Below are 16,140 nucleotides of genomic sequence, written 5' to 3'. Positions count from 1 at the left end.
CTTTTTCAAACGTTCCATAATACATAGAGGTACTCTTTTCTTCGTTTTGCTCACAATATCACATTAATACAACTGGCAGACAAATGCCGTCGGACACCTGCAAATTTTTCACAAAACCAGTATTTTCTGCCCGAAGTTGTTTAACGAAAAAATACCACCTTTTCATGTAAATTTTTTCAAAACAGAGCGATTCTATGTATAGGACACTTTTATGTTTAACTTAAAAAAAAAACACCCTTTACCCCATTCCACCCCCTTCCTGGAAGCCTAAAATTATACAATATTTTTTTTCTTCATCAGTTCAAGCAACCTTACACACTTGAATTTTTTCAGAATTTTCGAACCACTCTAACAGGGCTAGACCCAACAGCCCTAAGCGGCCGGTTTCCGGAGATTTATTTTCAAAGTCCACTCTTGGGGTTGAAACAAAGTTGGGTGAAAAATTACGAAATTTTGTAGGGAGATCCTGCTATTAAAAAGCAAAACAACGTGCTAGTTACTTTTTCGATTTAGTTGAGAAAAACTACCCCTCACCCCATTTCACCCTCTTCCTGAAGGCCTAAAATTGTGGAGTATTTTTTTTCTTCATTAGCTCAGTCAACATAGTATACCTGAATTTTTTCAGAATTTTCGAACCACACTAACAGGGCTAGACCCAATAGCCCATAGGCGGCAGGTTTCGGGAGATTTATTTTCAAAGCCCACTCTTGGGGTTGAAATAAAGTTGGATGAAAAATTACGAATTTTCCTAGGGAGATCCTGCTATTAAAAACCAAAATAACATGCTAGTTACTTTTTCGATTTAGTTGAGAAAAACTACCCCTCACCCTATTCCACCCTCTTCCTAAAGGCCTAAAATTGTGGAGTATTTTTTTTCTTTATTAGCTCAGACAATCTAGTATACCTGATTTTTTTCAGAATTTTCGAGCCACTCTAACAGGGCTAGACCCAATAGCCCATAGGCGGCAGGTTTCCGGAGATTTATTTTCAAAGTCCACTCTTGGGGTTGAAACAAAGTTGGGTGAAAAATTACGAAATTTTGTAGGGAGATCCTGCTATTAAAAACCAAAATAACGTGTTATTCATTTTTTCGATTTAGTTGAGAAAAACTACCCCTCACCCCATTTCACCCTCTTCCTGAAGGCCTAAAATTGTGGAGTATTTTTTTTCTTTATTAGCTCAGACAATCTAGTATACCTGATTTTTTTCAGAATTTTCGAGCCACTCTAACAGGGCTAGACCCAATAGCCCATAGGCGGCAGGTTTCGGGAGATTTATTTTCAAAGTCCACTCTTGAGGTTGAAACAAAGTTGGGTGAAAAATTACGAAATTTTGTAGGGAGATCCTGCTATTAAAAAGCAAAATAACGTGCTAGTTACTTTTTCGATTTAGTTGAAAAAAACTACCCCTTGTCCCATTTCACCCCTTTCTTGGAAGCCTAAAATTGTGGTCTATTTTTTTTCTTCATAATTGTGGAGACTGATGAAGGAGTTGTTGCTATAACAGGAGATCTGTTTGAAAAAGAAGAGGATTTAAAGGATGATAATATTTGGAAAGATGCTGGCAGTGATTCTGAAGAGCTGCAGGTGATTAATAGGAAAAAGATCTTGCAGATGGTGGATTACATTGTCCCAGGGCATGGGTCCATGTTCAAAATACCAAAAGATGAGTCCTTGCAAAACCCTTTAAAATCAAAGTAAGCAGAAATGGTGGATGCGCCCTATTCCAAAATAGTGTTTTTTCTTTTCATGTTTCTTTGACTCAAGGAGAATAATTGCATTTCTGTTCTAAAAAACTTTTAATGCTTACACAAAATACAGAGCTACAGATAAACGATATCAAATAATAGACTTAGGCGCTGCACATCTCGCAAGCCCCAGGATTCTGCAGCGAGCACACCAAAGCTGCTTCTTCCTTTTCAGTCAACTTCATCCCATCCTCCTTCTCTCTAATCCCATTAGTACCATTTTCTTGCCTCGCAATCAGTTTCGTCTTATCCACTGTGAACTGAATCGGATTTGCCGCAGGTTTCGTCCGCAGATAGTACATCCCTGTCTTCAACCCTTTCTTCCAACCATAGAAATGCATGGAGGTGATTTTCTGATAGTCAGGAGATGCGATGTGTACATTCATCGACTGACTCTGATCGATAAAAGCCCCACGATCTGCAGCCATGTCAATTATAACTTTCTGTGAGATTTCCCAGACTGTTTTGTAGATTTTCTTCAAATCGTCAGGGATTTCGGGGATGTTTTGAACGGAGCCGTAATTTGCGATGATTTGGTTCTTCATGTCTTCGTTCCAAAGGCCGAGATCGGTGAGGTCTTTAAGGAGGTGCTGATTCACGACTTGGAGTTCTCCAGAGAGGACGCGGCGGACGTAAATGTTTGATGTGTAGGGTTCGGTGGATTCATTGTTACCGAGGATTTGAGCAGTGGAGGCCGTCGGCATGGGGGCTAGGAGGAGTGAGTTTCGTACGCCGTGTTTCGCGATTTTTTGTTTAAGAAGCGACCAATCCCAGAGGTTGGTCGGCTTGACGTTCCACATGTCGTACTGAAGGATTCCTTTGCTCACTGGGGACCCTACGTATGTGGGATAAGGGCCATCTTTCTCCGCGATTTCGCAACTAGCCTCCAAAGCACCGTAATACAAAGTTTCAAAGATCTGAGTGTTTAAAAGTTTCGCCTTCTCGCTATCGAATGGCATCCTCAAAAGAATGAAGGCGTCGGCTAAGCCTTGGACACCAAGACCCACAGGTCTGTTCCTCATATTCGAATTCCTCGCTTCTTCCAGGGGATAATAATTAACATCAATGACTTTGTTGAGGTTCTTGGTAACAACTTTGACCACTTTTTTGAGTTGTTGGAAGTCGTAACCAGTGCGCTCGGGGTTCACAAACATGTTCACGGCGATGGAGGCCAAGTTACACACCGCGACTTCGTCCTTGGACGTGTACTCAACGATTTCCGTGCAAAGGTTGCTGCTCTTGATGGTTCCTAAGTTTTGTTGGTTGCTCTTTCTGTTGCAAGCATCTTTGTAGAGCATATAAGGAGTCCCTGTTTCAACCTGTGATGAGTAAATAGCCCTCCAAACATCACGAGCTGGTAACTGCCGGATAAACTTCCCCTCTTCTTCGTATTTTTGGTATAACTTCTCAAACTCTTCGCCCCAACAGTCTGCGAGTCCTGGGGATTGATAAGGACACATCAGTGACCATTTTTCGTCAGCATCCACGCGTTTCATGAAGAGGTCAGGAGTCCACATGGCGTAGAATAAATCTCGAGCTCTCTCCTCTTCTTTCCCTGTATTTTTCTTCAAGTTTAAGAAATCCATAATATCGGCGTGCCACGGTTCTAAATAAATCGCACAAGCTCCAGGTCTCTTGTTACCGCCTTGATCTACGTATCTCGCCGAGTTGTTAAAGACTTTTAACAGAGGAACAAGACCTTTGGACACCTTCTCCTTAGTGGTATTTGTAAATTCCGTTCCCTTAGCTCGGATATTATGCACGCTGACTCCTAACCCTCCCGCGGTTTTCGAAATTTTTGCGCATTGAACCAAACACCGGTAAATTCCCTCGAGGTTATCTTCCGGCATTGTCAACAAAAAACAAGAAGAAAGTTGGGAGTTTGGCGTCGCTGCAGCGAACATAGTGGGGCTCGCGTGCGTGAAGTATCGTTCCGACATGAGATTGTACGTTTCAATAGCCGCCTCGATGTCTTCGCCGTGGACGCCAACAGCAACGCGCATCAACATGTGTTGGGGACGCTCAGCGATTTTACCATTGATTTTAAGCAGGTAGGAACGTTCAAGAGTTTTAAAACCGAAGTAATTGTAAGAAAAATCGCGGTCGTAGATGATGCAAGAGTTGAGACGGTCGGCGTTTTTCATCACGATTGAGTGGTGGAAATCGGAGATCATGGGGGTTTTTCGGCCGGTTTTTTTGCTAACGGTGTTGTAGAGGTCGTCTATCACATCTGTTGGAGAACATAAGGTCACTACACCAATTAATTTAGTTGGTTTCAAGGATCACCTAGTTGGTTGGGGAGCGGAAAAAATGTTCATTCACATAGTAAAACACTACTTTTAGGCATAAAGATCTACTCTTCACTTACCACTAAACTGCTTCTTTGTTTCTTTGTGAAGATTAGACACAGCAATTCGAGCAGCCAGAATAGCATAATCCGGATGATGAGTCGTCATCATAGCTGCAGTTTCGGCTGCTAAAGTATCCAATTCCACTGTCGTAATCCCTGGATATAATCCACTGATCACTTTCAAAGTAATCGACACCTAGGAAAAAAACTGTATTTTCTGCAAAAAATTGGGAATATGTAATTACCGGCTCCACATAGTCCATATTTAAGCCGTAACATAATTTCTGAATACGAGATGTGATTTTATCCAGGTACACCTGTTCCCTTCTGCCGTCTAAATAAAAAATAACTCCTTGATTTGAGCATAACCTCAATTTCGTTGTATTTACCTCGCTTTAGAACGTAGTTTTTCGTTGGGGTATTGACCATGTTTGACGTTTTCACAACACAATCAAGAAATTAAAGAGAACAACTAGACGATGAAGGGTGAAAACAAACAAAATAACAGAAAGTACAACGAACAATTAACGTTTGACAAGTCGGTTTCGCGCTGAAATGGCGACAGCCAATTAGAGTGCAGGAAGTAGGAATGTGGCGCCCTCCGGTGAATCAAACACCTGTTCTTACAAAACAGGACAGTACTCAAATTTATTAGTCAGAATTTGGGGTGAGACTGCTTAAGGGGTGTGTCCAAGATCTTTCACTAGCAGTTGTAATGTTGTAATGTTGTAATGTTTTTCACTAGCAGCTTTCCATTTTTCTTGTTTCACAAATATGTATAAAAGACATCGGTTTGCTGATGTGGATATCAAAACATTAACACTAAAAAAACGAGAGGACACCCCTGTTGTACCCAGTTATTCAAATAAAAATTACCCGCCAATCAGACTTTCTCCCTCCATTACCATTATACAACACTTCATTGACGTAGCTACACAGTCTGTTACTTATTATCTTTAACAATAATTTAATAGAGCTTATAAACCAACTTGCAAGAAGACAAAAATAGTTCGCTTAAGATTCTAAAAGCTGTGGGGGGTTTCAATATTTTCTAAATTGTCTGAAACTTGTTTTCTCCCGACAGGAACAGATGTGCACGCCACTGCTTTATGTCATTTTCATTAGTCCGCCTACCATGAAGCCCAATGGAAATTTTTCCCGCAAAATTCGTTTGCAAGCAGCGACCTGTAAGGACCTCCAGTATAAAAGGGGTGATTCACTTGGGGTAGCGCCATTCCATGTTTAGTTGTCGTAAATATTCTACCTGTGCTGTACTTTTGTTGTGGTTATAATTGGTGTCATTCTATCACAGGTAAGTCCTAGCAACCTTATGCAATGTGTACATTTTTGGCCCCCCAGCTCGAAAATGCCTCTCGCTAACAAAGAAAATGCTCCACTGTCCATTCTCGAAAACGCCAACAAGAATGTGTTAACCAACAAGACCAACATCATTCAAAACATTTTAGATGATGGCCCCAAAATTCAGGATGGAGACAACATGGAATTTGACTCGGAGCTGGAGCCCCTTCTTCGGGAAAACCCTCGTCGTTTCGTGATTTTCCCGATTCAATTTCCGGATATCTGGGCTAAATACAAGCAAGCTGAAGCTTCTTTCTGGACTACTGAAGAGGTTGATTTATCCAAAGACTTGGACGATTGGAAATACAAATTGAATGACAACGAACGTTACTTCATTTCTCATGTTTTGGCGTTCTTCGCTGCCTCCGATGGAATCGTCAATGAAAACCTCGTCGAACGTTTCAGCCAAGAAGTCCAAGTTACTGAAGCACGTTGTTTTTACGGATTCCAAATCGCTATTGAGAACATTCACTCAGAAATGTACAGTTTGTTGATTGAGACGTACATTTCTGACCCTGAAGAAAAGGACTTTCTATTCAACGCTATCAAAACTCTTCCCTGTGTTAAGAAGAAGGCGGATTGGGCCCTCCTCTGGATCAGCAGTAAACACGCCACTTTTGGCGAAAGAATCGTCGCCTTTGCCGCCGTTGAAGGCATCTTTTTCTCAGGAAGTTTCGCCTCCATCTTCTGGTTGAAAAAACGCGGTCTCATGCCCGGTCTCACCTTTTCTAACGAATTGATTTCACGTGATGAGGGTCTTCATTGCGATTTTGCTTGTTTGATGTTTTCTCATTTGGTCCAAAAACCTTCCAAAGAGCGAATTCAAAGTATTATTCAAGATGCTGTCAAGATCGAGAAAGAGTTCTTGAGCGAAGCTTTACCAGTTAGTATGATTGGAATGAATTGTCAGCTCATGTGTCAGTATATTGAGTTTGTTGCTGATCGCTTGTTGGTAGAGTTGGGCTGTGAGAAGACCTATAATACAACGAATCCCTTTGATTTTATGACCATCATTTCCATGGAAGGTAAAACGAATTTCTTTGAGAAGAAAGTCGGCGAGTATCAGAAATGTGGAGTTACCACCGGCGGCGCCCAAGAGTTTGATACAAATGTTGATTTTTAAGATTTTGTTAAGTGTAAATTATTCTGTTAGATTTAGGTCTGAAATGTTTATGTAATTCTCACCAAAGTTTAGATTTTTTTATTCAATAAATAATCAAGCAATATCTGAATTTAATTTACAGATAAAATAAATAACACAATCGCTAGGCGATTCGTAGTAACGGGGTGTCATTCTTAGTAACGCAAGGTGATTTTGTGGCAATTCCGTGCAGTTTGTAGTAACGCGATGTGATTCCATAGTAACGCCGTACGATCCGTAGTAACAGAGGGTGATCATTTGTAATGCGTTGCTATTTCGTAGTAACGCGGAGTGATTTTGTAGTAACGCGTTGCGACTTCGTAGTAACGAAATATTTTGTAAAATTTGTTAAAAGTAATATTTTTTACTCACACCTCAAAAAATTTGGATAAAATGTGGACGGAAACACGGTTGTTATAGAAAATAGTATATTACGTAACGTGTAGGGTAAGAAGCGTATTACACACGAGCGAAAAATTGTAAGCACGAGGCGTTAGCCGAGTGTACGTAAGTCGCCTTACCCTTGAGTTGCGTACTATACTTTTTCTACGATTGTGGTGGGAATGCGATTTTTTACGATTGCGGTGGAAAATTACAACTAAACTTCAAAAAAATGCTCTTAATTATTATTTGTGTAATAATTATTGATGTTTATTTAACATTTTTGCAATTAGTGAGGGCAACTGGTGCCGCACATTTCGAGGTTAATGGTCCCATTTCTACGTTTCGATTAAATTGAGAATAAGCCACATTTGGTGTATCACTGTTATTCTCAATGCTGTTACACAGAATATCTGACGTATTTCTTTTGGCTGCCATCGAGTTATCCACATAACCTTCAGTCACGGCTTGGCTTTTCCATCCGCCATGAGGTTTTGATGCCACTAAATCGCCTCCTCCATCAACCAAAATTGTCGCCGAAGAATGCCTAAGGCAATAGCCTGTGTATTGCTCTGGATTCTCCAAATTTAAAAATTTGGCAATGATTTTTGGTTGATCGCCTAACTTGTCAATGCTAACCACTTGACAAGTGCATTTCCCATTATGATAGTTTAAAAAGTACTGAGGACTGAGCATTTGCGGGTCGGAGGCTCATATACCTCTTACAAATATCATAGAAATGTCCAGAAACAATAAAAGATCTTTCTGTATTATTTTTACTGTCAGGGATTTTGATGTAAAGTTCGTTTCCCATATCTTTCACATGATGTGCATATCTTTTAATTCCTCTTTGCGACATGCACCGGAAACAGCAATAATCAGTGCAACCTACAAATAGATAACTATAATAAAATGTCGTGTTTAGGTGGATGAATTACCTTTGAAAGCAAATACTTTTCGTCTGGAGTTTCCTCAATAAAACGTTTAATTTGTTCAGAAGTCAACGTTGACGATTTTTTTGCTTTATATCCATCTGAGGTTCGTTTCAGGTAATTTCAAATATTTGGTAATTTTCAACATTTTCCTTGATGTTTAGAGTACTTCTCAACATAGAATATGTCGCCCATAATGACGAAGGTTTCAATGTTTTACCTAAAGTTTCAAAATCGGCAAGAATAACGTTTTCAGAGAATGAGGTTATGTTTTTCGTTCTTCTCCAATTCATGAATTTTTCATAATTATATTCATACTTTTCCTTCGACTTTGGCGGCAGCAAATTACTAATAACCATGTTTGGCTTGGGCCGTAATTTCAGGGGCCGTAAATTCGTCTTCGGCGTCAGACATTGTATTAAACTGCGCCACGAACTGCGCAACACGAGCAATCGTTGACACTTGCAAATGATCACCTCACTAGATCTAATGCCAATCCACAAACCATACACAAACAAATTCACTAAAAATTGGATATTTAAATCGATAATCTAGCTGATTTAAAGCGATTTTTCTTTTAAATCTCTTCCGAACACTTTAATGAACTGACCAAATTTTGAATACGTAGTCGGTTTAAATTTTCGGTTTTTCTTCGGTCGCCATTAATTTAGAATACACATGTTAACTGATATCAAATACGTAATGAATACTTTATATTAGAAGGAGTAGAAAAAGCTTATTTTATTTCGAGAATAATAGGCATATGAACGATTATAACAAACTATTGAGTAAGCAAAGAACACGTTAAAAAAACAAGAATTTAGATACACCTCTATTTAGGCACTACACATATCGCAAGCACCAGGGTTTTGTAACGAACACTCCAAAATAGCCGCCTCTTCTTCTTCATTTCTTTTTTTCTCACCATTTTGTTGTCCAACTGTCATTTTGGTTGCTTCAACTTTGGTCTGATTCACCACAACCGACGAATTCATTTTCAAAAGGTACAATCCTGTCTTCAGTCCTTTCTCCCAACCATAAAAATGCATTGAATTCATAATCTGGTAGTTCGGTGATGGTATGTAGATGCTCATCGCTTGACTGTGATCTATAAACGCCCCCCTTTCGGCTGCCAAGTTGACTACGACTTTCTGGGGAATTTCCCAGACTGTTTTGTACACATTCTTCAGATCCTTGGGCACTTCTGGAATGTTTTGGATGGATCCACCACTGGTCAGAATTTGGTTCTTGATGGAGTCGTTCCAGAGGTTTCTCTCGGTCAGATCTTTGAGTAGATGGGAGTTAACAACGTGGAATTCGCCGCCGGTGACTCTTCTTGCGGTCACGTAGGAGGGGTAGGCTTCTGTTGAGTCGTTATTACCCAAGATAAAGGCAGTGCGGTTCGTGGGAATCACCGCTGTAAGAAGGGAGTTCCGTATACCATGTTTGGAAATTCGTCGTTTTAAAGGCTCCCAATTCCAAAGGTTCGTTGGTGTGACGTTCCACAAATCGTATTGTAACAAGCCTTTACTTGCCGGCGAGCCTTGGTACGACGAATACGCTCCGTCTTTCTCTGCAATCTCAGAGCTGGCTTCCAAGGCTGCATAGTAAATAGTTTCGAAAATCTGAGTGTTCAGGACTTTGGCTTCTTCACTGTCGTACGCCATTCTGAGAAGAATACAAGTGTCTGCCAGACCTTGAACTCCGATGGCTATTGGTCGATGTTTGAAGATGGACGTCTTTGCCTCCGTCAACGGATATGAACTCACATCAACGATTTTGTTCAAGTTCTTCGTTACTCGCTTCACCACTTCCTTGAGCTTGTCGAAGTCGTACCCAGTGCAGTCTGCATTCACAAACATGTTGAGCGCTACTGAAGCCTCCGGGCAAACGCCGACTTCTTTATCCGACGTAAACTGGATGATTTCTGTGGAGAAGCTTCCACCTTTAATAACACCCAAATTCTGTTGATTGCTCTTCTTGTTACAAGCGTCTTTGTAAAGAATGTGAGGCGTCCCAGATTCCATCTGCGACAAACAAACAGCACGCCATAAATCTCTCGCCGGGATCTGCTTAGTGTAGTTGCCTTCAGCTTCGTACTTTTCGTAGAGTTTCTCAAAGTCTGAGCCCCAGGAGTCAGTTAGACCTGGTGACCGATGGGGGCACATCAACGACCACATTTTATTCTCCTTGACTCTTTCCATGAAAATGTCAGGTACCCAAAGTGCGTAGGAGAGATTCCGGGCTCTGTACTCATCCATACCAGTGGCTTTTTTCAAGTTTAAGAACTCCAAGATGTCGCTGTGCCATGGCTCTAGATAAATCGATTGACTCTCTGATTCGTTCTCGCTGACGTAACACGCGGACATATTAAACACCCGCAACATGGGCACCAACCCATTGGAAATCCCGTTAGTACCAGCGATATCCGTTCCTTTGGCTCTGATATTCTGAATGTTAATTCCAACGTTACCACCAGTATTCCCAATGACGGCACATTGCGTAACACAGTCATAGATACCATCCAAGCTGTCATCAGGCATCGCTACAGAGTACGAAGAACATAGAAAAGGCTCCGGAGTTGCGGCGGTCTGCAGAGTTGTACTCGCATGAATAAAGTACTTCTCTGACATGTAATTGTACGTTTCAATAGCGGAATCTAAGTCTTCGCCGTGGATTCCAACAGCCACGCGCATTAACATGTGTTGGGGGCGCTCCACCGTTTTGTTATTAATCTTCAGGAGGTAGTCACGTTCTAAGAGCTTCAAAGCGAAATAGTTGTAGGAAAAGTCGCGGTCGTAGATGATGCAGGAGTTTAGACGGTTGGCGTTCTTCATCACGATGGCGTGGTGGAAGTCGGAGATTAGGGGGGTTTTCGCGCCGGTTTTATGGTGAGTGGCGTTGTGGAGGTCGTCGACAACCTCTGAAATTCGCATTAAATGAGTTTAAGAGTTACAATTTTACAATTTTTTATAGAATGTCGGCAACCAAATATACCCACCACTAAAATGCTTCTTCGTTTGCTTTTGCAGATTGGAGACTGCAATGCGAGCTGCAAGAACTGCATAGTCAGGATGTAGGATACTCATCGCAACTGCAGTTTCCGCCGCCAAACTATCCAATTCCACGGTTGTGACCCCTGGGTACAATCCATTGATAACTTTCAGTGTGATGGACACCTGAAATTACGTTTGAGTACCATGTACCATCTAAAAAAAGGTCTTACAGGGTCCACGAAATCCATATTTAAACCATAACATAACTTCTGGATGCGGGAAGTTATTTTATCTAGATGAACAACTTCAGTTCGACCGTCTAATAAAAAACTGTTTAGAGACTTAACCTTAAATTATACGAGTACAGTTACCTCTTTTGCAAACGTAGTTTTTGCCAGGGGCATTCACCATTTTGGCTGTTTTATATTAAAGAAAAGACACAAAGAAACGATAGCGAAAACAACAGCGACACAACGAACGTTGAACAATCCACAATGACTTTCCCGCCAAATTGTAATGGCCGTCAAACGTCAATATTCTCCAGTGGCGTCGCCAGTGACATGTTATAATCAGAGAGTTGAAGTTGAAACTAATATTACTAATTATTATTAATTTTATCTGCCCTTTTTTAAATTTGATATTTTGTGATCTAAACAAAGTACAAAACAATTTTTTTACCTTTTACCTTTGTATCACGTACAACCATAATATGTCAATTTGAAAAATAGTTAAAAAATATAGAAAAGAGGTTGTTTTTGCAGGTTAACGTATTAAATTTATTGTAATAAATATTTAAACTATATCAAGAAAAACGAAAATTTTAAAACAATTAAATAAAAGAAATTATTATATTATTATAAATTATCTGACCGCCAACTTTGATGCAAACTTTTGCGCTCACAGAAATTCGTTCTTTTTACATTAGTTTTGAGTTAATTGGATTTAAGCAGTGTTAAGTATTTCGTTTTGAAAACAAAAAAGTTTAATACTTACAAAGTTATAAGCTACTTGATTTAAAAATTGGTAGCAAAACAAATGAATAGCAACAATTATGATGATACACAAGTCTTCTTAAATTACGAAAAAAAAAATATTTTTTTTGTTTATTGTTTAATTTGTACATGCTGTAGACCAAAACTTTGCATAAAATTTGAACCGCTCTCAATAGAAAGAATAAAAGTGATATCAAATTGATAGAATTTATTATTACTGGTGTTTAAATAAATCAATTTTGGTCAATTTTTGTCTAAAACTTTCCCCAGGCAATTTAAAATTAAATTGTCTATTGATGTGGTTGAGTCGTATCTTTAAAAACATGGAAATAAATTGTTTAATCAGTACATTGAAACAAATTTAGTTGCATACATTTCAAGAAAGACTATTTCCAACATGGCGCCCTTGTTAAAACATCCCCACCACCACCTTTTCATCCTCTAGTAATATTAGTCTCAACTCTCTGATTATAATATACCTAGACCACAGCATAGGAATACAGTCAGTAGGGAAAGCTTACCGACATTCGGTTGCCGTTTTCATGAGTAGCATGGGTGGTCCTTCAGTTTCTCGCCGGGAGTAAACGCGGCAAAGTGGCGCCTTTTTTAAATGAAATGGTTACTTGAAGTTATTAATAATACAATAGTGTATATTGGGTTGCGGGGAAATAAAATGTTCAAAAATTGTAAAGAAGTAAAAATTTAATATTAATAAGTATATAATAAGTATTTTAATCATACCTCTTCCGAGGAGTAACTAATTCCCGATACTTCATTATTTATAGTGTTTCAATATAATTAAAAAAAAAATGTAAATTAATAGTTGACAAAGTGCGATTACCTATTTCGTACTTGCTGGAATTATTTTGTCTTTTATATTTATTTTTTTAATTTTAACTAATTTTATTTAGAAAAATTAGGAAAATGGCAACATTGCTGAACTGTTCCTCCAATAATTCAATAAATTTCAAGTATTCAAAACCATAGTAACTTTGTTGGATTTAGTCAGGTCGGCTTATGAATAAAGCGCGGAATTATATGCACAAAAAGACAATACCAATCATTAAATTGTGTATACGTTATTAATAATTTAAAGATACTATTTATAAGTATAAAACTTTTGTGAAATATTGTGTAAGTCCGTTTTTTTATTAAAAAACCACCAACACCGCAATCTCCCACCACTTTACAACCGGCAACGTCGTCGATGGTGACTTTTTGGTGATAAAATCAAATAGGTTAGCTGCCTAATTGACAATTTGATTACACAAAACGGCCTTTCAGGCTGTGCCGAGTCTTTTCACTATTAAATCATTTGATTTGCAATCCAACAGGCTGTAAAAGAAACGTTTTTAACGAAAACACTGCCTAATTTTCAGAAATGTCAAAAATTTGACAATTATTTTCTCACCAAAAATCTCCCTAGGCAACGTTGCCGTTCGTAATGCAGAGGAAGATTGCGGTGTTGGTGGTTTAAAAAAAAACGGACTTTACGTGTTTCTTCCTCAATTTAATTCGATTAGGAATCTGTTTTTCTTCAGCATCAAAGTTTCACAACTTATGTGACAAAAACACAGACTCCGCCACCATCGACCAATGCCAACAAGGACCTATGAAGTGACCGCCCCGTGGTCAAACGTCAATATTCTCCAGTGGCGTCGCTTTGTGAGGAGTAGCGGTGAGTTCAAGTATGAGCTTCTTCGGGTAGGTGGCTCTGACTTGTCCTGAAAAATCGACTTTTTCAAACATTCGTTCCCAAATGATCATGCAACTGAAATGATACAGGATAAGAACAAAAAGAAAAATAAATAAAGATAAGATCAATTTCCAATGATTTGTTAATGAGAAATCCTCGGTTAATTTTTTATGATCGTTGTAATAAGTATCGAGAAACTTGAATTTGAGCTAAATGGTATAAAAGTAAGTTTTAGAGGCAGGTTGATTCTAATTAACATTGATGGAGAGTCAATATCTCCTCTTGTTCGTTCGCTTAAAACGTTCGTCCACATTTGGTAAGTTGTGATGTATTTGCTGCAAATCTGGTCGGAAAGAAAGATGGAACGCAATTAGAAAGATATAATTACAGTAGAAAGTTGCACAGAAGTTTCGTTCGCTTCATAATTGATCGTCTTATTAAAGATGAGTTAGCTCTCCTTTGTCTAGCTAGGCAGACCAGGGGTTGCCACGACGACGGACTTCTTCTGTTTGCTTATTGCAGAACTCATATCCTAATTGGGTTATCTTACATCTGCGTCATCGTCGTCTAACATTACAGGTAGATAACGTAACTGGAACAATATTACTCCACCTTCAGCAATTATTTCATCTCTCTGTACATCTTCGAATAAATGTCGCTAATTTCACCGGAGAAATGTCGACGACATCTAATATTTTTCATCAAAACTTTTTGGCGCAAATATGATCCTCCGCTTATTGGCAGGGTTAATTGTTTGAAAGCGTAGCACGTTAGCTTGAGGCAACCAATCAATAATAGAATAATGAAATAAAAGACAGTCTACAGCGAGAAAATTGTCCTCTAATCATTTGGGACGCCAGTTATGATTTAGCTACTTTTCAAATAAAAAAAGGTCATGTTGAGAAAATTTTGCAATTCGTTCGTTTTTATTTCTGTGAATTGTGGCCGGAAAATGCACTAGTGCCATCAGTTGGGGTAATGTAGCATAAATCGCTACGGGGGTGCTATGATTTTTAATGTCTTGTATGATTTGGTTGGTCTGAGTCGGTAGGGGGTTAGTCGTCAAGTGCACCCTCTTGATAAATTTCAACACGAGAGGAGTGAGGAGAGAGTGGCATATGTAATTTCTTCTTGACGTAGACGCTGCTTGAATTTTATTATCGCAACCACAAAGCCAAAGCTATAAATAAAGTTGGCAGTGCGAGAAACACCAAATAAACAATAATAAATTAATTGATAGATATTTACGAAACAAGTAACTTTATTAGTGTTGTTACATTACGAGGGAATATAAAGCTTGATTACGTATCATACTTATGTCACGTGACACGTTTTGTTATGCAATATGCTTGTTATGCAATATAGTTTTATTTAAATTAAAAACTATAAAATTCTACACTTAGTTATAGTATATACGGTGAGAGATTGGGACATTTCGACAGTTGACATATAGATTGGCAGTAAATTATGTTACAAAATACACTAAAAACACTAAATTCCTACGCGAAATGGGTTGACAGTGTTGTCAGTAACTAGGGTTATTTTGTTATTTAAATTTCGCGCGTATGGTACACTTTTAATTGCGTAGATTTAGTGACTTTTCTGTCATTCAAACTCTCATTGTATGAACTATAGCCATTTCTAAAGTAATAAGAATAAGTAAAGTCCGTTTTTTTTTAAACCACCAACATCGCACTCTCCCACCACTTTACAACCGGCAACGTCGTCGATGGTGACTTTTTGGTGATAAAATCAAATATACTATATTTCAGAATTATTGACATCTCAGTGTGCCTTGGAAATTCAAATTTATGTTGGCAGAATCTTCTAATATAAGCGTATTTAGTGTTTTTAGATTTATATTTATCCCTATGTGTATGTAATGTGTGTCACGTCAACTTAGAATCTGATTCATCAGATTCTGAAGAGGAACTGGAATCTCAAGCAGAAGAAATCTGTATTATGATGGTAGATTCAGAATCTGATTAAAATATCAATCCATTAGCTTAAAAAAGTAATTTACTTCATAACATCAAAATGTTACATTGACAGTTTTAGAACCAAAATGCTAAAAGTCGTTCACATTGTTAGAGGCGTTTTACACAGACATGGCCTACCGAGATGTCAATAATTCTGAAATATAGTATAGGTTAGTTGCCTAATTGACAATTTGATTACCCAAAACGGCTTTTTAAGCTGTGTCGAGTCTTTTCACTATTAAATCCTTTGATTTGTAATCCAACAGGCTGTAAAAGAAACGCTTTTAACGGAAACACTGCGTAATTTTCAGAAATGTCAAAAATTTGACAATTATTTTCTCCCTAAAAATCTCCCTAGGCAACGTTGCCGGAAGATTGCGATGTTGGTGGTTTTAAAAAAAAAACGGACTTTAATATCCTTGACAATATTGGCAATCTTCGAGTTTTGAAGTTTTCATAGTGCTGTAGGTCAGCAAGATTTAAAAGGGATAAGTTAGATACCTGTCAATTTTGATTAATAGGTGGCTCCGCAACTAAATGTCAAGTTTATAAATTACAAAAATGTAA

General features: G+C 38.6%; 2 protein-coding genes and 1 pseudogene across 4 annotated transcripts; 1 reads left to right on the top strand and 2 right to left on the bottom strand.

Moving 5' to 3' along the window:
• Positions 1-1,779: 1,779 nt before the first annotated feature.
• LOC148169461 (ribonucleoside-diphosphate reductase large subunit-like) lies at positions 1,780-4,699 on the bottom strand. Of its 2 annotated transcripts, none has more exons than XM_088043372.1 (4): positions 4,487-4,699; positions 4,343-4,431; positions 4,116-4,293; positions 1,780-3,998 (listed from the first exon to the last, which is right to left on the bottom strand). In XM_088043372.1, the coding sequence occupies exons 1-4, from the start codon at positions 4,524-4,526 to the stop codon at positions 1,852-1,854; spliced, it is 2,454 nt and encodes an 817-aa protein (XP_087899498.1). In that variant the 5' UTR covers positions 4,527-4,699; the 3' UTR covers positions 1,780-1,851. The 2 variants fall into 2 exon arrangements, with proteins under 2 accessions (XP_087899498.1, XP_087899499.1); XM_088043373.1 differs by having other exon boundaries at positions 1,780-3,977.
• Positions 4,700-5,068: 369 nt separating this feature from the next.
• LOC148169460 (ribonucleoside-diphosphate reductase subunit M2 B pseudogene) lies at positions 5,069-6,682 on the top strand (annotated as a pseudogene). Its single transcript, XR_015770618.1, has 2 exons — positions 5,069-5,409; positions 5,457-6,682. The product of XR_015770618.1 is annotated as a ribonucleoside-diphosphate reductase subunit M2 B pseudogene (transcript).
• A 1,938-nt stretch (positions 6,683-8,620) lies between these two features.
• LOC148169459 (ribonucleoside-diphosphate reductase large subunit-like) lies at positions 8,621-11,451 on the bottom strand. The gene is made up of 4 exons (XM_088043392.1): positions 11,278-11,451; positions 11,137-11,225; positions 10,912-11,089; positions 8,621-10,833 (listed from the first exon to the last, which is right to left on the bottom strand). Exons 1-4 carry the CDS (start codon positions 11,315-11,317, stop codon positions 8,747-8,749), a joined length of 2,394 nt encoding a protein of 797 aa, XP_087899518.1. The 5' UTR covers positions 11,318-11,451; the 3' UTR covers positions 8,621-8,746.
• Between the last annotated feature and the right edge of the window lie 4,689 nt (positions 11,452-16,140).

This window comes from Gnatocerus cornutus, chromosome 8 (assembly GCF_029298725.1).
Source record: "Gnatocerus cornutus isolate USDA-ARS CGAHR chromosome 8, icGnaCorn1.1, whole genome shotgun sequence".
In the NCBI taxonomy this organism is placed as follows: domain Eukaryota; kingdom Metazoa; phylum Arthropoda; class Insecta; order Coleoptera; family Tenebrionidae; genus Gnatocerus; species Gnatocerus cornutus.
This window is presented reverse-complemented; position numbering and strand designations above follow the sequence as displayed.

Bases quoted from the DNA above. Each gene is read 5' to 3' on its own strand.
- LOC148169461 (XM_088043372.1), bottom strand. From the start codon at position 4,526: ATGGTCAATACCCCAACGAAAAACTACGTTCTAAAGCGAG. The intron at 4,432-4,486 runs GTAAATACAACG...TTTTTTATTTAG, and splicing joins AAACTACGTTCTAAAGCGAG to ACGGCAGAAGGGAACAGGTG. The intron at 3,999-4,115 runs GTAAGTGAAGAG...TAATTGGTGTAG, and splicing joins AACAAAGAAGCAGTTTAGTG to TGACCTTATGTTCTCCAACA.
- LOC148169459 (XM_088043392.1), bottom strand. From the start codon at position 11,317: ATGGTGAATGCCCCTGGCAAAAACTACGTTTGCAAAAGAG. The intron at 11,090-11,136 runs GTAAGACCTTTT...ACGTAATTTCAG, and splicing joins ATATGGATTTCGTGGACCCT to GTGTCCATCACACTGAAAGT. The intron at 10,834-10,911 runs GTGGGTATATTT...TGCGAATTTCAG, and splicing joins AACGAAGAAGCATTTTAGTG to AGGTTGTCGACGACCTCCAC.